Consider the following 27,916-nt stretch of genomic DNA (forward strand, 5'->3'; position numbering starts at 1 on the left):
TAGTTAATAGTCATGTGCCTCAACAAGTAAAGTCATAACATAATGATACATTTGCAAATCATTAGTTAATGATTAATTAAAGCAGACAGCTGGAAGTTGAAGTACATTGCTTTGACCAACTGTGTTAATTAACACATTAATTTACACTTTTAGTTAATAAAATAAGTTATTAAGGAATTGATACATTATGACACATTTAATTAATAACAATTCATTTATTAATTAATCTATTAATCATTTAGAATCTTTATTAGTTGCTGATGCAGTAATCATTAATTAATGGTTTAGTTCTTCATAAGTCATACATTAACACATGATTATCTGTGCATTAGTTAAGCATGATTAGCGCACCCTTATTGTAAAGTGTCACCGTTTTTTCTCTATATCACCAATCATCAAAAAAAAAAAAACCTGTTCTGATGTCGGTTCCTCCTGCGGTGCTGGACTCAAACATCAGACCTGCATCACTGAAAACCCCAATACTGTCGCTTCCTCCTCCTGCCGTACAGCCGGTGTCATGCTTCTCTATGACGTCCCAGATCTAAAGGTGCAAAAAAGACACCAGTTATGTGCGTTTTATGCCAGAAACGGGGAGATTAGATGTTTTCGCAATGACGTCTGAAGAAGGTCCTTCACCTGAGTCTGAGTGAGTCTGTTCTTGTTAAGGACATGCACAGCCTTGTCAACCACCACCAGCCCAACTCTAGCTCCAGGATCTCCAGTTATCTGCAGCTTGACCTTCTCTGTTGTGCCATAGGTATTCCTCTTGCCCTTCACCTGAAGCTTGAGCTGTCATTAAAACAAGAGATGCTGTGTCAATAAAACAGACTTAAGGGATAGTTCACCCAAAATTTTTAATTCTGCACAGCAAAATCCCAAGTGTTAAATTAACACTCTCAGTGTTTATATGAGTCCAAACTCAGAGTGTTATAAGTAACACTGAAGCAGTGTTAAAGTTAATAAGATAATTAAGTGATTAATTGAGTGATGATTGAGCATTATTGAAGACACCTGATGTTAACAAGCAGAATCACCAAAGGATAAAATCGTAATTGGTATGTTACCATTATGGTGATCAGTGTTTGCTTTAGTTGGGCTCTTGACCCTTAAATCATTGACTTTAGATTTTGTTTGGCTGCTGTATCTGAGTTATAACAGCCAGATGAACAGGGGGGGGGTTCTAGAGGCCCTGGCCCCTGCTGAAATCTGATTGGCCCCCGTTCCTAGGGGTGGGGGAAAAAATCAATTCTTAGATGCATTGCGATCATGATCATGATCGCGATGCGGACGTGGAAGATTCTGAATCGATTCACAAATGTCAAAAATCTAATTTAAAAAAAAAATACATATATATTCTTTCCTAATAACAAAATATTGACGGAACAAAAAAGGCGGAACTCTAAAGCGGACAGTCTGTGGCGTGCACATAACAGACAGAGACGTGCACATAACAGACGCATGATGGCTGAGCGCCAAATTCGAACGGCACCCTCTTCGTTAAAAGCTAACGTATGGAAAATTGGCAAATTCATTGTTACCTAATTAGTATTTTTTGTATGAGAGCTGCTTTCTGTATTGTTTAGTTTTTACATCAATATGCCGTAAACCGATGTTATACGTACGTTATACTGCCCTGCAATAACTTATGTGCAATGCCAGTCACAAATAGTTACACTTTGACTGTGCTCTCTGCAGATGTTCATTCACTTTTTTTGTATAAGCTGTTTTTGATTGTGGTATACAGCACACATTTCAAGTCATAACTCTTTATTATTTAGTTGTGAATAAGAGTTGCTTTGTATGTTACTAATTATTCAGAATATGCGCAAGTCCACAAGCATTATATTTGTATGAGAGCTGCTGGTACATCACTCTATATTTTTGAAAGAAAACGGTTTGTGAATTTGCTACAGCAAAATGTTTTTTTTTTTTTTTTGTCTGAAGGATTATATTGCTCATTGGAAATAACAAGAGGATGTTGGTTAGAAATCTATTATTAAATGCTAGAGATTCAGAATATGCTGAAGTTTGTATTAGTTTACTACAAGTATGCTGCTAGTACAGGCACACATTTATTTTCCCAGTTGGTTCTTTGCAATGTTGGGACAAATGCTGACAAATGTATACCATTTATTAATAAAATTAATATAGGAGGTATTGGAAGTAAGTTTGTTATGGGTCATCATAAATACTTTGCTTTAAAAGTACCAAGTAGTAAAAAAAAAAAAAATCGTTAATAATCGATAATCGTTACCCTCTGAATCGTTATCGAATCATGAGGTGCCTAGAGATTCCCACCCATCAATCGTCGACGAGAAGAGCAACCGGAGAATTCTTCACAAAGATCACAGATGCATTCGACCCCCAAACAATTAACAATAATTTACTGTTTATAAGCGACGACATGATAATGAAACTTAGGTGGAATTCAGAAAGAAGTGCATTTTGTCCTTTATGCACAGTATAAATAAATAAATAAATAAATAAAATCATTAAGAACTTTACTGGCTCATAATTTTTTATTATGGCGTTTGAAAAAGGAATGACTGCCGAATTGTATTTGCACCATACTGAATCAATTGTTTTGTGTGCTTGAATGTACCCTGTATTTGGCCCCTGAATGTAACATGTGGCCCCTTAATGGCCCCTGTTACAGAAAAATCCTAGAACCGCCACTGCAGATGAACAAATAGAAAAGGTGATCTGATGGTGTTGGTTGTGTTTTAAAATAATCATTATTTCACAATCAATTGACCTGAATCACTGAACTCATATAGAGCCTAATTTCTGAGTTAGATTTACTTTATTAATTATAACAGCATAATATTTTCAACTTTTACAATGTAATCCAAATAAATTCTTAAAAGTTGTTCACATACAAAAACAAAAACATCAAGACATCAAAAACAAAGACATCTAGAATCAGCCTGTGAATCTCAACAATGGTGACAATAATAAAGCATGTTGCAGTGCATTCTGGGTACCACCAATCAAAACTCATTCATGGCTCCCATCATGCTTTGCTGCATGAATAAATAATGAGCTTATGTTCAGAGTTGATCGGTTTGTCTTTTTTTTTTTTTGTAATCGATTTGATCATTTGGATTTCATTGAATAAGTTAAAAAGGACATGGACAAGACAGAGCTGCTATACTCCATAAGGTAAACATAACTCAGAAATTTTGCTCTCAATGAGTTCAATTATTCAGGCCAACTAATGATTATGTTAAAACATAACCAACACCATCAGCTCACCTTTTCTCTTTGTTCATCTGGCTGTTATAATTGAATTACAGCAGCCAAACAAAATCTAAAGTTAATGATTTAAGGGTCAAGAGCCCAACTAAAGTAAACACTGATAACCATAATGGTGACACTTTTACATTCATTTTCTGCTTCAGTGATTCTGCTTGTTAACATCAGGTGTCTTCAATAATGCTCAATCATCACTCAATTAATCACTTAATTATCTCATTAACTTTAACACTGCTACAGTGTTACTTATAACACTGAGTGTGGACTCATATAAACACTGAGAGTAGGGCTGGGCGATTTAAATCACGATATTGTTATGCGCATCTCGTCAGTAAAGCCGGTTCCTTGATTAGTAGTAAATCACCATCACCTGCTTTCAGATGAAGCGGCATTTACTACAAAGAGCCGTAGTTAACTGCCAAGCTGAGCCATATCGCATTAATATCTCGGACGTATCGCCAGCGATAATTAATGCGATATGGCTCAGCTTGTCAGTTAACTACGGCTCTTTGTACACAGCAAAAACTCCAGTGTTAAATTAACACTCCTGGGAGCGTATGAGTCCACACTCAAGGGTGTTTAAGTTAATGAGATAATTAAGTGATTAATTTAGTGATGATTGATCATTATTGAAGACACCTAATGTTAACAAGCAGAATCACTGAAGGAGAAAATCTCAAATTGTAAGTTACCGTTATGACGATCAATGGTTGCTTTAGTTGGACTCTTGACCCATATATTATGAACTTTAGATTTTGTTTGTCTGTTGTTTCTGAATTATAATCACCAGTTGAACAAAGAAAAAAGTGATCTGATGGTGTTGGTTATGTTATGACAATCATCATTTGAACTTGATCACTGAACTCATTAAAATCCTTCTTTCTGACTTTGATTTATGTTGTTGGTTAGTGAATCTGCATAAATGCCCACATTTTTTTATATAATATAAAGGATTTTTATATAATATAAAAGTTATTTAAAAAAAAAAAAGCCTTCTTTTAGGCACACAAAGATGTCAATATTCAGTCTATGCATCTCAACAATGGTGAGGAGCAGAATATTCAATTAGGAAAAGTAAATTGACAATTCAGATCATAATTTATTCATACCGCAATGCATGATGGCAGCCATTAATGAGTTGTGATTGGTTGCAGCCACTGCAACATGCTTTATTATTGTCCCCATTGTTGAGATTCATAGGCTGATTATTGATGTCTGTGTTTTAAATGAATAAGTCTGAATGTCTTTTGATCAGAATAATGTTTATTAAATATTTTGAATTATAAGTAAAGTACTGATAATCATAGGCTGAAAAATCACTAAACTGCTGCTAACAAGTTAAACCAAACTATCTCAATAAGTTTCCTTTTTCAGATCACAGCATGATTATGTCAAAACATAACCAACACTATAACATAACATTTTACTTTGTTCATTTAACTGTTATAAATCAATAACAGCAGACAAACAACAGTAAATATTACAGTAAACATATAATGGTCTAGAGCCCAACTAAAGCAAACACCCATCACCTTAATGGTAACTTACAATTTGTGATTTTCTGCTTCAGTGATTCTGCTTGTTAACATCAGGTGTCTTCAATAATGCTCAATCATCACTAACTTAATCACTTAATTATCTCCTCAGCCCTAAATGCCGCTCCATCTGAAAGCAGGTGATGGTGATTTACTACTAATCAAGAAACCGGCTTTACTGACGAGATGCGCATAACAATATCGCGATTTAAATCGCCCAGCCCTAACTGAGAGTGTTCATTTGACACTGGTGATTTTGCTGTGTGTCATTAATTGCTCCCTGTCATGTCGTTCCAGACCCTTAAGACTCTCGGAATGCAAATCAAGATATTTTTGATGAAATCTGAGAGCTTTCTGATCTCTCCATAGACAGCAACGTCATTGCAACTTACAAGGCCCATAAAGGTAGTTCGACATTGTTAAAATAGTCCTAAATGTGACTACAGTGGTTCAACCTTAATGTTATGAAGCGACGAGAATACTTTTGATATGAGAATTTCAATTTAGTTGCTTGGCATATCAACAATTTCTTGTGATGGTTGACCCACCGTTCCCATGCACGTGTCCTTCACGTCGACCCAGACTGAATCAGACACCACCTCAGACGTGTCCACATGATAATAAGCCACAAAGCGGAAGGACGGCACCATGTCTTTGGTTACAGGTAGAGACAGAGTCACTAGAGCTTGTCCACTCCTCTTGAACCTGTCTGCTTGAACAATCTGACCTTTACTTAAGATCTGAAAATGAGGCAGATGAGTTAACAGTATTTATGACATTCATATGGTTTCAAACACAAGCTGTGGTAGTTAATCAAAGAATACATTTGTGGTGCAGCTGAATAAGAAATAACTATAATCTTTACCATGTATGTGTAATCTTGATCTTTGTCTCCTGGAATTTGTCCAGTGTACAGATCGACTGTCATCTGATCACGGATCTGAAGCTCTGCAGCATCAATGCTGATGTGCAGGTAGTTCTTGGAGTCTCCTTTGGGAATGTAAGCGAGAGCCGTCATCGTCTTCTCTGCCTGCTGTTTGTCATCTTTTAATTGTGGATCTTTGGTTTTTGCCTGAAAAGAGCATATACACTGTTTTCTGATGTGCTGTGTAGTAAATACTCCATTGCTTGTTCAACATGTTAACTGATCTATTTTCCACTAGTTCACCAGTGAAAGTCACTGAACATTAGTTGAGTTTGCAGGTCTTACAGTGATCTGCAGTGTAGAAGATCCTCCTACAGTGTTGATGGTAACCTTTGCAATGCCATTGGCTGTTGTTTGACCTCTGACCCCTCCAGGATTGACCTCCACTTTCACATTCTCAGCAGGAGTCTGGTCAGGATTTGTTACATAAACCTTTTATGGAACCCAGAGCAAAAATGTATGAAATTAGTGAAATCCTTCTATAGTTTCTACAACCATTCAGGTTCTTAACTTTACAGTTAACAGCTTTCGATTATAAATCAGCGGTAGATTTCCTGGATGAGATGTTGTAACATTACCGCCAACTAGGGCTGTGCGATATATATCGTGAGATTGTTGTGCGCATCTCGTCAGTAAAGCCGGTTCCTTGATTATTAGTAAATCGCCATCTCCTGCTTTCAGATGAAGCGGCATTTAGGGCTGAGGAGATAATTAAGTGATTAATTTAGTGATGATTGAGCATTATTGAAGACACCTGATGTTAACAAGCAGAATCACTGAAGAAGAAAATCACAAATTGTAAGTTACCATTAAGGTGATGGGTGTTTGCTTTAGTTGGGCTCTAGACCATTATATGTTTACTTTAATATTTACTGTTGTTTGTCTGCTGTTATTGATTTATAACAGTTAAATGAACAAAGTAAAATGTTATCTTATAGTGTTGGTTATGTTTTGACATAATCATGCTGTGATCTGAAAAAGGAAAACTTATTGAGATAGTTTGGTTTAACTTGTTAGCAGCAGTTTAGTGATTCTTCAGCCTATGATTATCAGTACTTTACTTATAATTCTAAATATTTAATAAACATTGTTCTGATCAAAAGACATTCAGATAAATTCATTTAAAACACAGACATCAATAATCAGCCTGTGAATCTCAACAATGGTGACAATAATAAAGCATGTTGCAGTGGCTGCCACCAATCACAACTCATTAATGGCTCCCATCATGCATTGCGGTATGAATAAATTATGATCTGAATTGTCTATGTAATTTACTTTTCCTAATTGAATATTCTGCTCCTCACCATTGTTGAGATGCATAGACTGAATCTTGACATCTGTGTGTGCCTAAAAGAATGATTTTTTTTTTTAAGCAACTTTTAAGAAATCCTTTATATTATATCAAAAATGCTGGGCATTTATGCAGATTCACTAACCAACAACATAAATCGAAGTGAGAAAGAAGGATTTTAATGAGTTCAGTGATCAAGTTCAAATGATGATTGTCATAATATAACCTACACCATCAGATCACTTTTTTTTCTTTGTTTATCTGTCAGTTATAACTCAGATACAGCAGCCAAATAAAATCTAAAGTAAACATATAATGGTTTAGAGCCCAACTAAAGCAAACACCCATCACCTTAATGGTAACTTACAATTTGTGATTTTCTCCTTCAGTGATTCTGCTTGTTAACATCAGGAGTCTTCAATAATGTTCAATCATCACTAAATTAATCACTTAATTATCTCATTAACTTAAACACTCTTGAGTGTGGACTCAAACACTCCCAGGAGTGTTAATTTAAAACTGGAGTTGTTGCTGTGTACAAAGAGCCGTAGTTAACTGACAAGCTGAGCCATATCGCATTAATTATCGCTGGCGATACGTCCGCGATATTGATGCGATATGGCTCAGCTTGTCAGTTAACTACGGCTCTTTGTAGTAAATGCCGCTTCATCTGAAAGCAGGTGATGGTAATTTACTACTAATCAAGGAACCGGCTTTACTGACGAGATGCGCATAACAATCTCACGATATATATCGCACAGCCCTACCGCCAACTTAAGTGTTACAGCGATGATGAGTGTTTCATTAATTTGAGTTGCTCAACTTCTCAACTTTATGCAAATGAGAGGTGAAAATGCCACCGCAGCCAATTGCTAAAAGGTTCAAGTAATGAGATCTATCATGTGTAGCGTCTGGACCAATCAGACACACCAAATTATTTATTTATTTAATGAATAATCCAGCAAACTCACTCTCCCAACAAATGCCTGTGAAACTCCCACAAAAACTAACATCCCAGATGAAGCTAACACACTGGCAGGACATAGTGTCTTGTTACAGGACACACACTGAAACTGATTTTACGATGAAAAGGAATGTCCTGAGAGCTGTGACTCTCACTTAAATTCTTGCAGAGGAAGAGAAATAAAAACATATAACCACTTGATAAATGTGTAAACATGTATCTAATTTTCCCACCTCATGATTTTCCTTTTATGTGGCGTTTGTATTCTTGTAAACTCTATTGGGTTAATGTTTCAGACTTTGCATATTATAGTTAACCAAATCATTTGTGTTGCATGTTTGGTCTCCATAAAATCCATTCTTCGTCTCCGTTTTGTTAATTTACATTACATTTCGCTAGCTTTGTGACGCATTAGTATTATAAGTATTACATGTTACATGTTCAAAGGAACAATAGGTCATAAAAATTTCCCTCCAAAGGAAAATCCTATCATTGGCTCACACACCTACAGAAGGTGTTACTTCTTCACACTTTAAAAACCCAAGATCAGCTTTTAGCTCTCTCTTACTCCTGTACTGAAATGCTGACGTGAAGATGATGCTGAACTAGAAGCCTCTAAGGACCCACCAAGCTTGTGCCAGGCTGCGGCCTTGTCTTTCCATTCACCAAAGATACTCTGACTACCACTGGTTCTTTCTCATCAAGACCACATCAGCAAAGATCAACTGGAGCCTCAACAGATTGCATCAGGACAGTTTAATTCAAATAGTTGAGACATGCAAGCAGGGCCTGAAATTAACACCCGACCACACGCCAAATGCGGGTGTATTCTGCAATTGGCGGGTAACACTGTCAATCTACACAGTTAATTCCCCAGTGTTAAATTAACACTGCTCAGAGCACATATGGTCCCACTCTACATGGTGTTAAAGTAACACTGAAGCAGTGTTAAAGTTAATGAGACAATTAAGTGATTAATTTAGTGATGATTGAGCATTATTGAAGACACCTGATGATAACAAGCAGAATCACTGAAGGAGAAAATCACAAATTGTAAGCCACCGTTATGGTGATGGGTGTTTGCTTTAGTTGGGCTCTTGACCCTTACTGTATATTATTAATTTTAGACATTTTTGTCTGCTGTTATTGATTTATAACAGTCAAATGAACAAAGAAAAAGTGTGATCTGATAGTGTTGGTTATGTTTTGACATAATCATGCTGTGATCTGAAAAATGAAACTTATTGAGATAGTTTGCTTTAACTTGTTAGCAGCAGCTTTGTGATTTTACAGCATGTGATTATCAGTATTTTTCTTATAATCCAATATATTTAATAAACATTGTTCTGATCTAAACATTTTCAAATGGATTTATTTAGAAACACAGACATCAATAATCAGCCTGTGAATCTCAACAATGGTGACAATAATAAAGCATGTTGCAGTGGCTACCACCAATCACAACTCATTAATGGCTCCCATCATGCATTGCGGTATGAATAAATTATGATCTGAATTGTCACCATTGTTGAGATGCATAGACTGAATCTTGATGTCTGTGTGTGCCTAAAAGAAAGATTTTTTTTTTTTTTTTTTAACTTTTAAGAAATCCTTTATATTATATCTAAAATTAAGATATTTATGCAGAATCACAGTTATGCTGTAACCAACAACATAAAACAAAAACATAAAGTTCAAATGATGATTGTCATAACATAACCAACACTATCAGATCCCTTTTTTTCTTTGTTCATCTGGCAGTTTTAAGTCAGATACAGCAATCAAACAAAAATTAATGTTAATAATTTAAGAGTCAAGAGCCCAACTAAAGCAAACACCCATCACCTTAATGGTAACTTACAATTTGTGATTTTCTCCTTCAGTGATTCTGCTTGTTATCATCAGGTGTCTTCAATAATGCTCAATCATCACTAAATTAATCACTTAATTAGCTCTTTAACTTTAACACTGCTTCAGTGTTACTTTAACACCATGTAGAGTGGGACCATATGTGCTCTGAGCAGTGTTAATTTAACACTGCGGAATTTACTGTGTAGTAAATGCTGCTCCATCTGAAAGCAGGTGAAGGCGATTTACTACTAATCAAGGAACTAATGAAGGAACTTTACTGACGAGAGGCGCAAATCAATGTCATGCGATATATCGCCCAGCCCTAATAAACATATGACAGAATTAAAGTCAGTCCAGTTAGTAATAGGCAGAGGTGGGTAATCCAGGGCCAAAGAGTAAAAGTCCTGATGTCTTTTGAATCTAATTGAATCTAATCAAATTAATATTTTTTCACAATAGGGTTGCGCGATATGCTCCATTTTCATATCGTCCTATCGTCAGCCTGTGAGATTGGCGATACACGATATTATCGTGAGGGGGGCGGGGCTTACTCATCAATTTGCTTGTTTTATTACTTCGTTTTAAATGAGAATCTTTTTCTTTTTTGCTAGCAAAGGTGGAGTGTTTATTAATAGGCTAAATCAGGTTATTTCCTGGTACAGTGAGGTAAAAAAAAGATCCTAATCATTCTTGTATCTGACTCGGAGTATTTCAACATGTCAGCGGGAAATTTACGGACACACTATCCTCTCATGCCGTTACAGATCTGCAGTATTTTGACTGTAGGCTTCTGCACGAGATGTGAACACGTTTTAATTTCTTGGGTCAAGAAAGAGTCGGAGTCTGCGATATATGTCCTCCTACCAGTGCTCTCTCTGTCTGGATGCACTTCACTTATGCGCACCGCACTTCAATAACACAGGTTATTGTGTTTTAAATGGCAGGAGAAATCAGAGGCAAAAATCTAAAAGTCGATCGGTTATACGCCTACTTAAACTTATTACTTGACTCTGATAAAGGAAAACGGGTTAATCCGTTTACATGACCACATGCATTGTCAGTTTATTCAGCATAATCGAGTTAATAACGTGCATGTAAACGCGCTCATTCCCTGAAAACGAAAGCAGAAACGGACTGAGCTTTCACTGCATTAACGGCGCGTTCTCTCAGAGACGACGGTGGATAACGGTAGGCTACAGCAACTATCTTAATTTAATGGCTTAATATTTCTCTTGTGGACTTACATTATTGACAGCGAAAAAATTAGATGAATGTTTCTTGTTAAACAAGTTTGAAGTTGCTTGTGATTTTCACAGATGGCAGAGTTTCACAGATGCTTTGTGAACTAAAGACTTTTATTAGGCCTAGGCGGCCTATATCATTTTATTGATATTATTATTATTATAATTCATATTTTGTAATTGTATTGTTTTTAGTGTTATTAGTGTCATTAAATATTTTGTTAAAGTGCTATGGAAACAAAATACTGACGAACAACGATGCCGCGTCTTCATCTTGGTATAAAAATGATGCGTTTGTTAAAACAAGCACTCTTGACAATTTGTGAATGGATCACCTTGCAATGAAATTTCGTGGTGGGATGCAGTTTTTTTTTTTTTTTTTTTGTCTGTTTTAAAAACATTTTCTTTGAGGAGTCCTCATACGCGCGTGATGTTGCAAGTGTGGTTATGTGGTGATGTCGTTATGAATTTAGGCAAGGCAAATATAATTGTAGTTCCTAGTTAATTTAATAACTATAGTAGCTTCATAATAATAATAATAATTATTATTTAATACATTAATGGAAAAACGAGCCAATTATCGTATTGATATCGTCAAAGGCATCTGCCATCGGCGATATCTCTGTCTATCGTCGATACACGATACTATCGTCTATCGGCACAACCCTATTTCACAACACAAACCCTGTGTTACTGCAGCATTAGATCCAGCAATATTATAACAGTAAGTTAGAAGACTTTAACAGACATGAGCACAAAAAAATCAGTTTAATATGACACACACAGACATCAACAATCAGCGTATGAATCTCAACAATGGTGACAATCAAAAGTACTTTGCTGCAATGCATGCTGGGTACCAGCATAGTACAAACCTCCCAGCATGCATTGCAACATGATAAATTATGCAGCTAAATTGTCCTATAATTTTGTTTGATTCTAAATATTTGCTTTTATTTTTTGCTGTTGGTTTTGTTGTGAATTAGTAGCTTTTCAGTGATGTTCTGAATTAATCTGTTTATCTAAATATTTGTGATTGTCACCATTGTTGAGATTCATACACTGAGTGTTGATATCTGTGTGTGTCAGCAAAAGCTAATTTTAACATTTCATGTTTGTTAAAAGATTTAAACTGATTGTTATATTTCTGGATCTCATGCTGCAGTAACACAGGGTTTGTGACGTGAAAATATTAATGGAACAATATATTTGTTAGATTATAAAAACCTCAGTGAATCAGTCTATTTCATGAGGATTATAAAACCATCAACAGGTAACCATCATCACCTGATCTCATTTCACTTTAGCTTTCTTTGCTATTGCAAATGTGTTTGACAAACACACTGTCACAGCGGCCAAAAAAGACAAAAGGTATAATAAGAGTTAAGAGCCCAACTAATGGAAACACTATTCACTCTTATGGTGACTTCAAATGAAACACATTAGAGTTAAACCTCTGTTAATTCTCAATAAAAACTTCTGTAGACGTCTGACAGAAATAAAGTCAGTCTGGTTAGTAATAAGTGAAGCTGGTAATGCTGTTTGTGGAGTTGTTTAATCCTCCTCTGCTGAGATCTTCACAGATTTAATGTCTTCTTTTCTCTTCAGTTGATTTCATCTAAGGCTGTGGCTGAAATTACTCCATATTTAATATACACAGATTATTTTGGCTACGATAAGGTCCAGTTGTTGTTTATTTCTTTACTCTTGGCTGACATGTGGCATTGCTATGCAGAAATGTAAAGTCCAGGTTCAGAAAGTAAAAGTCCTCCTCAGCATTTTGTTCCAATCACCTGGATTTGCTAATTCAGCAGGAGAGAGAACTAATTAGTGAAATCAGCTGACTGAGTTTATGGGTGGAATAAACATATGGCAGGACTTTTACTCTTTGGCTCCTGGATTACCCACCTCTGGCCGCGGTATAATTCCCACCCTGGCAGAGATGTAAAGTCCAGGTTCAGAAAGTAAAAGTCCTCCTCAGTATTTTGTTCCAATCACCTGGATTTGCTAATTCAGCAGGAGAGAGAACTAATTAGTGAAATCAGATGACTGAGTTGATGGGTGGAATAAACATATGGCAGGACTTTTACTCTTTGGCCCTGGATTACCCACCTCTGGTTTAAATGAACAACAATAAGCAAATGTTGAGTGCTGATCAAGAGTTTTGTGCAAGCAATTTAAGGTCACGACTCTTATATAGCAGGCTTCATTCAGTGATTGAAACAAATATTATTAACATTAATTGAAGTTTTACAGTATATAGATTGAACGCTCCGAGCGAGCTGTGCTGTGGTAAACATGGAACTTTCCTTGACATGAAACGGTAATTAATCAGTGGAAGCTTGCAGTGTATGAAACTGGTGTATCTAACCTACCTTATTCATGAAATATCTATTCAGTCAGTACAGTAGCCTACACTTTAGTAATGTTTCTGTTTAACGTTAACGCTTCCTGTTACCTGTCCCTGACCCCTCAGGCAGCACGTCCACTCGCAAAGCAGACAGCCGCGCCTCTGCTACCGCGGGCGTTTTTCCACATTAGAATATTAATTTTCACCTTCGAAATTCTGTTTTTTAAAACTATTTGAATATATATTCTAATTTAGAATATTCGTTGACAGCCCTAATACTCATGGGAGTTGTAGTGTCGTAGTGTCACACTTATTTCAGATGCCTTTTGAAAAGACTACAATTATTCAACCCGCCAAAGTGGCTAGTTTGAGTGACATGTTACCCGCCACGAGCAAAATCCACCCGCATTTGGCGGGTTGGCGGGTGTTAATGTCAACCCCTGCTTACCCAACTTAAAAAGGGGTAAGGATACCTAACAACACAGTAAATTCCCCAGTGTTAAATTAACACTGCTCAGAACACATATGGTCCCACTCTACATGGTGTTAAAGTAACACTGAAGCAGTGTTAAAGTTAATGAGACAATTAAGTGATCAATTTAGTGATGATTGAGCATTAGTGATGAACACCTGTTGTTAACAAGCAGAATCACTGAAGGGAAGAGAAACAGTAGAACTACAACTGACTTCAGCCACAGCCTTAAATTAAATCATCTGAAGATAAAAAGACATTAAATCTGTGAAGATCTCAGCAGAGGAGGATTAAACAACTCCACAAATTTTAACACAATTACCAGCCTCACCTATTACCAGAGGTGGGTAATCCAGGAGCCAAAGAGTAAAAGTCCTGGTATAATAAGAGTTAAGAGCCCAACTAATGGAAACACTATTCACTGTTATGGTGATTTCAAATGAAACACATTAGAGTTAAACCTCTGTTAATTCTCAATAAAAACTTGTGTAGACGTCTGACAGAAATAAAGTCAGTCTGGTTAGTAATAAGTGAAGCTGGTAATGCTGTTTGTGGAGTTGTTTAATCCTCCTCTGCTGAGATCTTCACAGATTTAATGTCTTTTTTTCTCTTCAGTTGATTTCATCTGAGGCTGTGTCTGAAATTACTCCATATTTAATATACACAGATTATTTTGGCTACGATAAGGTGCAGTTCTGGTTTATTTCTTTACTCTTGGCTGACATGTGGCATTGCTATGCAGAGGTGTGAAGTCCAGGTTCAGAAAGTAAAAGTCCTCCTCAGTATTTTGTTCCAATCACCTGAATTTGCTAATTCAGCAGGAGAGAGAACTAATTAGTGAAATCAGCTGACTGAGTTTATGGGTGGAATAAACATATGGCAAGGACTTTTACTCTTTGGCCCTGGATTACCCACCTCTGACCGCGGCCACGCGGCCGTTGCCCTACACTTTGGCCTTCATGCCCCGTGAAAAAAAAATCATCGTACGGCCACAGTGGCCTGTGTGCCCTGGCCCTGTCCAAGTTCCATGTATAAAGCAGAGCATGTGAGCGGAGTGGAGCGGGAGCGAGCGGGGAGCGCGAGCGGGCGGATCTTGGACAGAGCGCAGAGCGGCAATTTCAAAAGGACGGAGCGCCGTCCTATTTCCCGCTCCAGTTTCGCTCCGCTCACACCACGAGTCTGAAGCATGCTCAGTCAAGCCTGACCCTGAATCCATCTGTCTTGCACAGTCATCAACAGTAGACTATTTTCAGTCAAAACTCAGCTCAGTAATGGAGTTCAAAAACTCCAAACCATTATGTAGCCTAAAAGTCGCTCCTGAGTATAAATCGCAACAGTCAAAAAATGCGCCATGAAGAAGAAAAAACACATACTGGACTATAAGTCGCATTTATTTAGAAATTTATTTCACAAAAAAAAAAAAAAAAAAAAAAAAATGTTACAGACTGGACAGTTCTCCGTTACGGACGTGAGCGCTCTGAAAGCAGCATTAAAAGACTGCTTTTTAAAACTTTCACAGAGACCTCAAGCAGAAAGCACAAAGCCTGTCTTTAAATTTAATTTCGTTTTGTATTAATTGTATCTTAATTTTAATCAATGTTTCATCAATCAATTGTCTGGATTTAATAAATTAGAAGTGAATATATTAGAAAATAGATAATCACGACACAAGGCGCCGGCGAAACTGGAGCTTGTCTCATAAATGAACCGAAACTCCTGAGACATATATATAAAGCTTGAAATGTCTACTTTTAAACAGAACAATTCAAAACGAAAGAAAACAGACTTCTCTCTTATGTAATCCGTATGAAATGTGCATTTCTCTCTGGCCCGTTCACTACTGCAAAGATCGCGAGTCAGCATCTTTCCAGCCGACACAGACATAAAAAAAAAAAAACTGGTTTATTAGTAAATAATTAAAATGTCTCCTGCTATATTTTACATATTCATAATCATTAATTTTGCCGGTTTGTGACATCTTTTAGGTGCTTTATTGGCAGCAGCGCCACCCTTACATCGCATCAGCACCGAAAACATAGAGATTCTTTTCTTTTGGGGGCATTTTGTTTGTGTTCAGACTTTCTCAGTTGTTTTAGGCGCGATGTTAGAGGACGCTGGTAATAAAGTTGCTAGTAGGCCCACATTCACGTTTATTATTATATGCTAAAAAAATACACCAGTTTTTATGCCGTTCGTATTATTTTATTTTGTTGTATTTATCCGCCACACCTTGAAGGCCGGTCCGTGAAAATATTGTATGATATTAAACCGATCTGTGGCGCAAAAAAGCTTAGGGACCGCTACAAGTGATGTACATGTAGATTTTTTTCCTTTTTTGGAGCGAGCGGGGGTCGATTTGAGTGGAGCGTGACGCAAACTGCGTTGAGCGCTGAGCGATAATGATTGTGAGGGTGTATACCTTCTGGATGAAATGGCTCTCCCAGTCAACACTATGATCTCACAGTGATGTCACCATGTGGTCACAACGTCAGCAATCTGAGTTCACAGTGATCTAAAAGTGTAACCTCACAGCGCTCTCACTGTGTGCTCAAACTATGACCACAATATGAGCTCATCCCAGCTAGAAATGTTATTGTTCTATGAATGTTTTGAGAGCATTATGTTATGTTCTTGTAATATTTTCTGTAGCTAATTTTATTTTTGTAACCAGAATGTTCTCCTAAAAGGTAGGATAACACTCTCTATAAACATTTCAAACATGTTTAGTGATGACATTGATAGAACATTATCCCCCCTAACATTCTTAGACAGTTATAGCGGGAAGTTTCGATGTTTAGAAATTATGTTTAAGAGGTTTACATGTTGAAGTTTGTTTGAAGAGTTTGGTTTGGTCACCATTGTAGAGGTCAGTGTTTGCTGTAGTTGGGGTCTTTGGTCTTGACTAGGACTGGGCGATTTAAATCGTGATATTGTTATGCGCATCTCGTCAGTAAAGCCGGTTCCTTGATTAGTAGTAAATCGCCATCACCTGCTTTCAGATGGAGCGTCATTTACTACAAATAACCGTAGTTAACTGACAAGCTGAGCCATATCGTGGATGTATCACCAGCGATAATTAATGCGATATGGCTCAGCTTGTCAGTTAACTACGGCTCTTTGTACACAGCAAAAACCCCAGTGTTAAATTAACACTCCTGGGAGTGTATGAGTCCACACTCAAGAGTGTTTAAGTTAATGAGATAATTAAGTGATTAATTTAGTGATGATTGAGCATTATTGAAGACACCTGATGTTAACAAGCAGAATCACTGAAGGAAAAAATCTCAAATTGTAAGTTACCATTATGATGATCAATGGTTGCTTTAGTTGGACTCTAGACCCATATATTATTAACTTTAGATTTTGTTTGAATCATCATTTGAGCTTGATCACTGAGCTCATTAAAATCCTTCTTTCTGACTTTGATTTATGTTGTTGGTTAGTGAATCTGCATAAATGCCCAGAATTTTTGATATAATATAAAGGATTTCTTAAAAGTTGTTTAAAAAAAATCATTATTTTAGGCACACACAGATGTCAAGATTCAGTCTATGCATCTCAACAATGGTGAGGAGCAGAATATTCAATTAGGAAAAGTAAATTACATAGACAATTCAGATAATAATTTATTCATACCGCAATGCATGATGGGAGCCATTAATGAGTTGTGATTGGTGGCAGACACTGTAACATGCTTTATTATTGTCACCATTGTTGAGATTCACAGGCTGATTATTGATGTCTGTGTTTTAAATGAAGTTATCTGAATGTCTCTTGATCAGAACAATGTTTATAAAATATTTTGAATTATAAGTAAAGTACTGATAATCATAGGCTGAAGAAGCACTAAACTGCAGCTAACAAGTTAAATCAAACTATCTCAATAAGTTACCTTTTTCAGATCACAGCATGATTATGTCAAAACATAACCAACACTATAAAATAACATTTTACTTTGTTCATTTAACTGTTATAAATCAATAACAGCAGTAAAACAACAGTAAATATTAAAGTAAACATATAATGGTCTAGAGCCCAACTAAAGCAAACACCCATCACCTTAATGGTAACTTACAATTTGTGTCCATCCATGTCCAATTACATTTCTAGCTGGGGTGACTCACATCGTGTCCATAATATGAGCACACAGTGAGTGCACAGTGCGGTTACACTTTTAGCTCACTGTGAACTCACATTGTGGTCATATGGAGAGATCACTGTGAGATCAACGTGTTGACTGGGCTCTCTCTCACACTCATATGATATAGAGGACTGAATGAATATTTTGAATGCTTTTATTGGCATTTGTGTTGTTTCTGAATGCTTTTATTGGCATTTATGTTGTTTCTATTGTTGTGTGAGAGTGTATACCTTCTGGGTGTAATGGCGCTCTCTCTCTCTCTCTCTCTCATTATTTTTTTTTATTTATTTTTTATTAAAAAAGTCATAATCCATGTCTTATTCCAAATTAGGATGTTATGGTATCAATCTGAATGGGAAAACCATCGAATTGTACTCAATGGCCTTTGTGCCCAGTCATATGGCCTTGGTGCCCCTAAAAAAAAAGAAAAGGTGGAGGCCAAATGGCCTTGCCCCTAAAATTACATAATTCCCACCCTGATCTCTGCATAGCAATGCCACATGTCAGCCAAGAGTAAAGAAATAAACCAGAACTGGACCTTATCGTAGCCAAAATAATCTGTGTATATTAAATATGGAGTAATTTCAGCCACAGCCTCAATCAACTGAAGAGAAAAGAAGACATTAAATCTGTGAAGATCTCAGCAGAGGAGGATTAAACAACTTCACAAACAGCATTACCAGCTTCACTTATTACTAACCAGACTGACTTTATTTCTGTCAGACGACTACAAAAGTTTTTATTGAGAATTAACAGAGGTTTAACTCAAATGTGTTTCATTTGAAGTCACCATAATAGTGACTAGTGTTTCCATTAGTTGGGCTCTTAACTCTTATAATACCTTTTGTTTTTTTTGTCTGCTGTGACAGTGTGTTAGTCAAACACATTTGCAGCTGCAAAGAAAGCTAAAGTGAAATGAGATCAGGTGCTGATGGTTACCTGTTGATGGTTTTATAATCATCATGAAGTAACCTGATTCAGTAGCCTCATTCGCGCCGCAAGACCTCCAGATGCGCGTAATTGACTTAACTTTGATATCACTCGCGCCAGACGCTCTATTCAAGTTTGGTGTGAACGCAGCATGGGGGTGAGGGCGAGAGAGAGAAAGAGTGCCTGCGAGTGAGCGAGCAAGCGAGAGTGGTATGCGGTCTTGGCCGTTAGATTTACTTGTTTTTGTGTAGGTAATACGTTGTCAAATATGTTTAAACTTAAATAAACTACCTATACAAGTAGTTATGTCTATTTGAATTAATTTGTCCTGTTATTGATGTAATGCATTGACAAATGCGCAACCAGATGTTCGAATAGTTTGAATATAGGCTGTGCCTTCTGCGTCCCAATACTATCCATCCTAAATAGTATGTGACATTAGTAAGGGTATGTGTTTTTTTGTTTGTTTTTTTTAGAGGGAATATTCAAACGTAATTTTTGAGCAATTGTGACAGCCCTAATGAGTATTACATGCACACAGTGTTGCCTTGCGCTTGCGTGCTAGTGACCGACAACACAGAAACGATGAGACGGCTAGCTGCTCTGCTGGAGTTACGTCGTATGCCGGTGGAGCTATGTGGCGACATATAATAGCCTACATAATACATGGTTTTATTTTTAAAAAAGGATTTTTACACACAACCTCAGAGCTAATGATAATGACCTGTATTGTTATATATTTATGTAATCTTGATTTTGCTGTGTACATGATTTTTGGTGTTTTACATTTTAAAGGGTTGTAAATCTAATTCAAGTAAATTTTAGCACGCCATAGTCAACTTTTATCAGGTAATTTCACAACAACAAAAATGTGGCTAGTAAAAATGCTGTGTGGCTAGTAACTGTGTGGAAAACCACTAGCCACATTGGCTAGTGAGCAAAAAAGTTAATGTCAAGCCCTGTGGGTAAGGATACTTAATGTTGATCTGCTGAATTTCAAAAAATGCTATAACTTCTTGCCTTCCTGTATTCTGCTTCAGCTCTCTTTCCCTTGGTAAACTGTATGCATGTATTTGTGTGTATGTTAGAGTAGTTGTTTATACTACACTGTTAGACCTTACCGGGTTTTTTTACAGTAAAATACTGGCAACACTGTTGCCAGTAATTTACTGTTAATTGTGCAGTTCTTTACTGTAAAAATGCACTAAAACTCGAGTTAACTAATTTCACTTGCAGAAACCGACTGCCTTAAATTGACCAACTGTCATTTAAATATATTAACTAAAACTTATAATGCATTAATAATGTGAGCAAAGTATTACTGTGAACTTATTTCATTTGAAACCACAACAAAACTTTTGTAAATAAAGATATTTCCACTCGACCAGCAACTACACAGTCACTGTCTGTTAAATAAAGCAACATGCAGCAAATCATCAATGTTTGTAGATCTTCTACTGGACTGAAGCACAGGCTCTACTCTTCTGCACAATGGTGACCCAAAAAATACATTTTACAGTAAACTACTGGCAACAGTGTTGCCAGTATAAACCTGTTTTATAACTTACAGTTTATTACTGTTAAAATACATTTTGTGGGTGTGTCTTTTTATCATACACTGTTAACCCTTTCAACCCCACAGGGAAATCCACACTACAAAGAGTAAAAGTAACATTGAGACAGTGTTGCAGTGAGATAATTAAGGGAATATGTAAGTGATTGTTGAGCATTAGTGATGAACACCTGCTGTTAGAACAGAAAATAGAGAAACACAAGACCTTCAACTGACTTCCAGCCATTACACATTATTACACTTATTATTAACCAGTATGACTTTATTCCATACATCTACAGAAGTTGTTATTAAGATGTTTAATTGAAAATGTTTGGTTTGAAGTTACCATTATAGAGATCAGTGCTTGCTTTAGTTGGGATGCTGATGCTAAAACATTAGTTTTTCTTTTGCTGCTTGAGCTGTGTTGTTGCAAGTCACACTTGTGCACACACACAGTTTATGAATGATTGCGGTTATAATGATTATGATGACAAAATCATCATATTGCCTGTTCATTCACTAAGGAATTCATCCTCAATTAAAAGTGTTACATTACCACCACTGTGAAACCACAACAATAAATTACAATGATTCATTTTTTTTTAACACATCATGCATAACCAGAGAAACAGAGCTACACTGTCTTTTAGAAACACAGAGATATCACAATTTAGCACATGAATCTCAACAACGGTGGCAATATATATATTTTTTTATTCATGCAGCAGTGCATGCTGGGAGTTTTATATTATCCTGAAACCCAGCATGCATTGCGACATGAAACTTTTGATTGTCACCATTGTTGAGATTCATGTGCTGATTGTTGATGTCTGTGTGTGTCTGAGTCAAGCGGGAGTTTTTTTAATGCACTATATGATTACGATATTCTTCAGAAGACCTTATTACAGAAATATTGATTTTATGTTGTAGATTTACAGATATATGCTAAATATGAAATACCCATAAATTCAAAGAATAAATACAGAAAAGATCAGAGAATCAGACATGTCCAGGATGATTGTGACATTATCACAAAAGCCAAAAAAACACGATAATCTTCCTCTTGGTTCTTTCTTGCCATAACAAATGTGTTTTATAAACTCACTGTTACAGCAGCCAGAGAGAGACGAATGGAAAGTAGTCAAGGGACAAGTGACCAACTAAAGCAAATACTGATCTCCATCATGGTGACAACAAACTTTATTGTTAACTATATCTCTGTGTATATCTCACAGTGTCTCAATTCACTCACTTCTTTTCATTCACTCTGTCAAGGGGACTATATTAGTGAACTAATGTAGGGAATAGTGAATGAGGGTATAGGGTGTGATTGGGAAAACAGCCTCTGAGTGTCGATTTTGAGCACTGTTAATTCACAGTATATTCCTGTAGGCTATTTTTGTTTTCTACGGTATATTACTGTTTTGATGGAAAATGGTATGATATTGTCAGAATTTGGCCTTTTTTTACAGCAAGGGTTAACAGTGTAGTTAATAAAATCTTGTTCATGTCACAAGTAAAGTTGTCCGTGTCTCAAGCTCATATTGGAGTCGCTAATCATATAGATTTTTGCTACTGCTCTTAGTAGTACTGTAAAGTAAGAATGCCCCGGAAATGTACATTTCTTAGAGTAAATAAACAATTAATCCTGAGTGTTCACGGGACAAACAGGCTAATTGATTGTAATATTAATTTACGACAGTAAGTTAATTATATTAACTGATCCAAATATTCATAATCAGTTATAACCAGTTATTATTGATTATTAATATTTCATAGAGCTAATTTGCTACACATGAGTGTTTCAAAATCTGCCAATTGTTCAGTATATTGGTGCTGATGAGTGAATGTTATCTTAAAAGTATCTTAATGGGATCGTAAAATAAATTGCTTGTGTGAACAGCAGAAATGTTGTGTTTTACCAGAATAGTTACAAATCTGGTAATTTTATAGTAATTTACGGAGTTTAATGTGTAAAATCAGCTACTGTTTTATACCGAGACACTGAAGGACATCCCAGGTTTGAAGAATTGTGGTGTTCTTTTGAAGTGGATGGTGTACGGTGACGTCACAATCTGAATGCCTCTCCTTTCTGCTTCCACCATTTCACTGCCTGAAACACACACACACACACACACACACACACACACACACGATTAGCCTCCCATATACAATCACACACAGGCATGTAAACATGTACAGTATCTGTTGAGTCTTACCACTTTCTGTTAAAAGACTGACTGAAACATAGATTGATCGTCCAACCAGCTGGATAATGTTTGGAAAGGTCTTAATGATCATCTCCCTGCTCAGTTCTGCTGTACCTTCTCCTTCCCTAATCTATTCAAGTGAGAAAGACAATAGCAGTCTAAGATGCAGTAAAAATGTAACTTCTTGTAAATTCTAGGTAAGGAGAACTGAGATCCTAGATCAGGGGTGTCAAACTCAGTTCCTGGAGGGCCACAACCCTGCAGAGTTTAGCTTCAACCCTAATTAAACACACCTGATTCAGCTAATCAAGGTCTTCAGGATTACTAGAAACTTCCAGGCAGGTGTTTTTGGAGCTGGTTGGAGATAAACTCTGCAGGACAGTGGCCCTCCAGGACTGGAGTTTGACACATGTGTCCTAGATGATTTAATGTCTCCCACCTGAACTCTTTGAAGAGAAGAAAGAATACTTGTTTTCTTCTCACCGTCCATCACACCAAACATCACAAACGCATTTCCTTCCACCTTCTTTTCAAACAGGTACCTATAAAAGCACAGACAATTTCTGCTGTAAAAACTGAACGGTGACGACGACTGTCCCTGATCCACATCCGCGTTCATTACATAAAAAAATTAGCTTGGACATTTTCTGTTCCTCAGAAGGAAAGGAGACATTTTACGACATTCAACTTAGCTGGTGTAACCCAATGATGTCAGTTTGGGCTTGCCCAGAGCAGAACCACACTGCCAATCCAAACTGTATGCTAATTGTCAATTACCTTTGACGGAAGTGGTCCTGACAGACACTGTTCATATACACTCCCAGGAGGGTTAATTTAACACTGGAGTTTTTGCTGTGTACAAAGAGCCGTAGTTAACTGACAAGCTGAGCCATATCACATTAATTATCGCTGGCGATACGTCCGCGATATTAATGCGATATGGCTCAGCTTGTCAGTTAACTACGGCTCTTTGTAGTAAATGCCGCTTCATCTGAAAGCAGGTGATGGCGATTTACCACTAATCAAGGAACCGGCTTTACTGACGAGATGCGCATAACAATATCGTGCGATATATCGCCCAGCCCTAAGAGAAGCAGAACATATTTTGTCTTACTTGGCTTCAATGTCGACTGTCAGGCTCTCGTCACCCACATGGAAGAATGACTTACTGGGTCTTAATCTCACTTCAAATGTTGGAAGCACTATAAACCAAACCAGAGAAAAGACACAAATAAATAAATATTTTTGAAACAACAAAACTTCCAAGCCACTCGCATGGTTAAGAGTAAAAGGCCTAAGTTATTGGGCTAAATTATTAATAAATAAAAAAGTTAAAAAAAAAACAAAAAAAATTCAAAGCATTCTGGTTAACACAGCCTGTATATACTGTATCCTCAGTAGTGCCTTGTAATATTTTGTTGTTTCATTCTCTCATATCCAATGAGAACCTACACTGTTAAAAAACCCCTGTGAAATTTACGGTAAAAAACGTCAGCTTAGTTGCCAGTATTTTACGGTAAAAAAATATGGTTGCAACCTTACTTTGAAAAAAAAAAAAAAAAACATCAGCAGGATTTAAATGTGTGGTAAAGAAAACATCAGCTGTGGTTCCCAGTACTTCACCATAAAAAAAAAATACAGTAGGAACCTTTTAGTTTTCACCGCTATATTACATAAACCGATGAATGCTATCATTAAATTTCACCAAAGTATTAAAGTCAGCTTTAAATTATAGTAATATACTGATAACCATCATAATAACACAGATGGTAAAAAAGAAAAACACACGATGATTTAAGTATACCATTAATTTTCCACAAACTGAGGCACACGTTAATATTTAAAAGGTGCACAGTGTCATACACACAAACAAACACAAAACACCATCATGGTGACACACACATGACTCCAAATAATGCCATAAACATTCATTAAACAATATATGATGTAATATAAACCCCAAATGTATAAAACTGATAACAAAAACCAAGAAGAAACATATTCATTTAAATTAAATAGCATCAAATGTGAAGTGTCACACAGGGAATTCTGGGAATGTCCATTTAGAGAAACAACAGGAACAGAAAAAAGAGACGAGCAGAAACACAAGAAAAACACAATTGAAGTCATTGTACAAATGACTTCAGCCACAGCCTCAGATGAAATCAACTGAAGAGAAAAGAAGACATTAAATCTGTGAAGATCTCAGCAGAGGAGGATTAAACAACTCCACAAACAGCATTACCAGCTTCACTTATTACTAACCAGACTGACTTTATTTCTGTCACACGTCTACAGTTCTGTTTGAGAATTAACAGAGGTTTAGATGTTGATGATTTATTGTTTCATTTGAAGTCACCATGATGGAGATCAGTGACTGCTTTAGTTGGGCTCTTGACTTTCTAACATTACTTTATTTCTGCCTGCTGTAACTCTGAGTTTGTAAAACATGCTGATTATAGCTAGGAAATCAGAGAGAAAATGAATCATGTGATGGTGGTTGAGTATTGATGTTGGCAATCATCATGTTATATTCCCTGAGCTCTTATAGTCTTATTTTTGATAATATTTGTCATAAATTTTACATTATTGATTGTAGTAGCCCTATGATTCTACAGCATGTGATCCATTAGTGTTGAGATAATCTAAAGATTTTTTAAAACTTTGTGCACAATACAGGTTCAAACCACTACATCTTTCAGACACACACAGACATCAAGAATCAGCATATGAATCTCAACAATGGTGATGATAAAAGTGCAGTGCACTTGATGGAGCCTCCAATCAAAACTCATCAGTATCTCCCAGCATGCATTGCAGCAGGAATACATTATGCTGAATTGCCTTAGTATTTTCTTTTATTATTATGTCTGCTTTTATTTTTGATGTTGCTTTTGTTGCAGCTTTTTAGTAGCTTGTTTTGTGATGTTCAGAGTTTTATCTGATTATTGTGTTGATTGTCACCATTGTTGAGATTCATACGCTGATTCTTGATGTCTGTGCTGGTTTAAATCAAGCAGTAGTTCAAAACCTTTTCTACAACATGTATATTTAAAGTTCTTCAGATTATCTGTTGCTCACTGCTGGCTCACATGTGGGATTACAGAGATATTATACTCAGAATTATGAAATATATTGATATTGTATCTTTGCTCATAAAGTAAAAGATAAGACTTTTTATGAGAACAGTGAATCAGGCCTTTACATGACAATTATGTCATCATTAACCTGCCAACATCACCTGGTCACATTTTCTCTCTGATTTTCATGCCATAACATTTGTGTTATATAACCACACAGTTAAAGAAGTCAGAGTAAATCTAAAGTTAAAAAGTCAAGGGTCAAGAGCCCAACTAAAGCAAACACTCATCTCCATAATGGTAACTTCAAACTTTATTATTTTCAATAAAACATCAACGTCTGAACCTCTGGTAATTCTCAATAATACATTTTATTATGACAAATTGGTTTGTAATTAGGGCTGGGCGATATATCGCACAATATTGTTATGCGCATCTCGTCAGTAAAGCCGGTTCCTTGATTAGTAGTAAATCGCCATCACCTGCTTTCAGATGGAGCGGCATTTACTACAAAGAGCCGTAGTTAACTGACAAGCTGAGCCATATCGCATTAATATCACGGACGTATCGCCAGCAATAATTAATGTGATATGGCTCAGCTTGTCAGTAAACTCAGCTCTTTGTACACAGCAAAAACTCCAGTGTTAAATTAACACCAGAGGTGGAAAGTCCAGGGGTCAGAAAGTAAAAGTCCTGCCATATATTTATTCCACCCATGAACTCACACAGCAAAAACTCCAGTGTTAAATGAACTCTCCTGGGAGTGTATTTGGCTCCAGACTCAAGAGTGTTAAAGTTAATGAGATAATTAAGTGATTGATGGAGTGATGATTGAGCATTATTGAAGACACCTGATGCTAACAAGCAGAATCACCAAAGGATAAAATCTCTTTTTTAAGTTACCATTATGGTGATTAGTGTTTGGTTTAGTTGGGCTCTTGCCCCTTAAACTAATAATGTTAGACTTGTTTGGCTGTTCCTTCAGAGTTATAACTCTCAGATGAACAAAGAGAAAAGCTGATCAGGTCATTTTGGTTATGTTTTAACATAATCATCTTTTGACTTGAATTACAAAACTTATTTAGAGAGTTAGTTTTACCTTGTTGATTACAGCAGTCTATGATTCTACAGTACACTCGTTCAATATTATAATCAGCATTTTTTAAATAATCCAAAACTTTTCTTTAAAGTTGTTCTGATCTAAACACTTAGCAAAGTTTTTTTTTTGGACACACAGACATCAAGAATCAGCCTGTGAATCTCAACAATGGTGACAATAATAAAGCATGTTGCAGTGCATTCTGGGTGCCACCAATCAAAACTCATTCATGGCTCCCATCATGCATTGCGGTATGAATAAATTATGATCTGAATTGTTTTAGTAATTTCCTTTTCCTAATTGAATATTATTTTTGTCACCATTGTTGAGATTCATACACTGAATCTCGATGTCTGTGTGTGCCTTAAAGAATTTTTTTTTTTTTTTTAATACCAGAACAACTTTTAAGAAATCATTTGGATTATACTGACAAATCTCGATATTATTCAGTAGAATCACTGTGATGCTGTAATGACCAATATACATTTAAGTCAGAGATTAGGCTCTAAATGGGTTCAGTGATTCAGGTCAAATAAGGATTATGTTAAAATATAATCAACACCTGTTCACCTTTTCTCTTTGTTCATCTGGCTGTTATAACTCAGATACAACAGCCAAACAACATGTAAAGTTAATGATCTAATGGTCAAGAGTCCAACTAAAGCAAACACTGATCTCCACAACGGTGGCTTAAAAAAATAGATTTTCTCCTTTGGTGATTCTGCTTGTTAACATCAGGTGTCTTCAATAATGGTCAATCATCACTCAATCAATCACTAAATTATCTCATTAACTTTAACACTATTGAGTCTGGAGCCAAATAAACTCCCAGGAGAGTTCATTTAACACTGGAGTTTTTGCTGTGTGAGTTCATGGGTGGAATAAATATATGGCAGGACTTTTACTTTCTGACCCCTGGACTTTCCACCTCTGATTAACACTCCTGGGAGTGTATGAGTCCACACTCAAGAGTGTTGAAGTTAATGAGATAATTAAGAGATTAATTTAGTGATG

At 36.4% G+C, this 27,916-nt stretch overlaps 1 protein-coding gene across 2 annotated transcripts in view; it reads right to left on the reverse strand.

The window, feature by feature from the left end:
* The window catches only part of LOC307152052 (complement C3-like), a 271,787-nt gene that overhangs the window by 190,747 nt on the left and 53,124 nt on the right, over positions 1-27,916 (reverse strand). For both annotated transcript variants that reach the window (XM_079860447.1, XM_079860446.1), the window contains exons 7-15: positions 23,838-23,925; positions 23,163-23,265; positions 22,733-22,853; positions 22,511-22,626; positions 6,001-6,147; positions 5,656-5,862; positions 5,339-5,530; positions 637-789; positions 412-541 (exon numbers count right to left, since the gene is read on the reverse strand). In XM_079860447.1, coding sequence (XP_079716573.1) covers positions 412-541; positions 637-789; positions 5,339-5,530; positions 5,656-5,862; positions 6,001-6,147; positions 22,511-22,626; positions 22,733-22,853; positions 23,163-23,265; positions 23,838-23,925 — 1,257 coding nt within the window. The remainder of the gene's footprint in view (positions 1-411; positions 542-636; positions 790-5,338; positions 5,531-5,655; positions 5,863-6,000; positions 6,148-22,510; positions 22,627-22,732; positions 22,854-23,162; positions 23,266-23,837; positions 23,926-27,916) is intronic.

The sequence above is a fragment of the Squalius cephalus genome, assembly GCF_949319135.1.
Source record: "Squalius cephalus genome assembly, chromosome: 2".
NCBI classification, from domain to species: Eukaryota; Metazoa; Chordata; class Actinopteri; order Cypriniformes; family Leuciscidae; genus Squalius; species Squalius cephalus.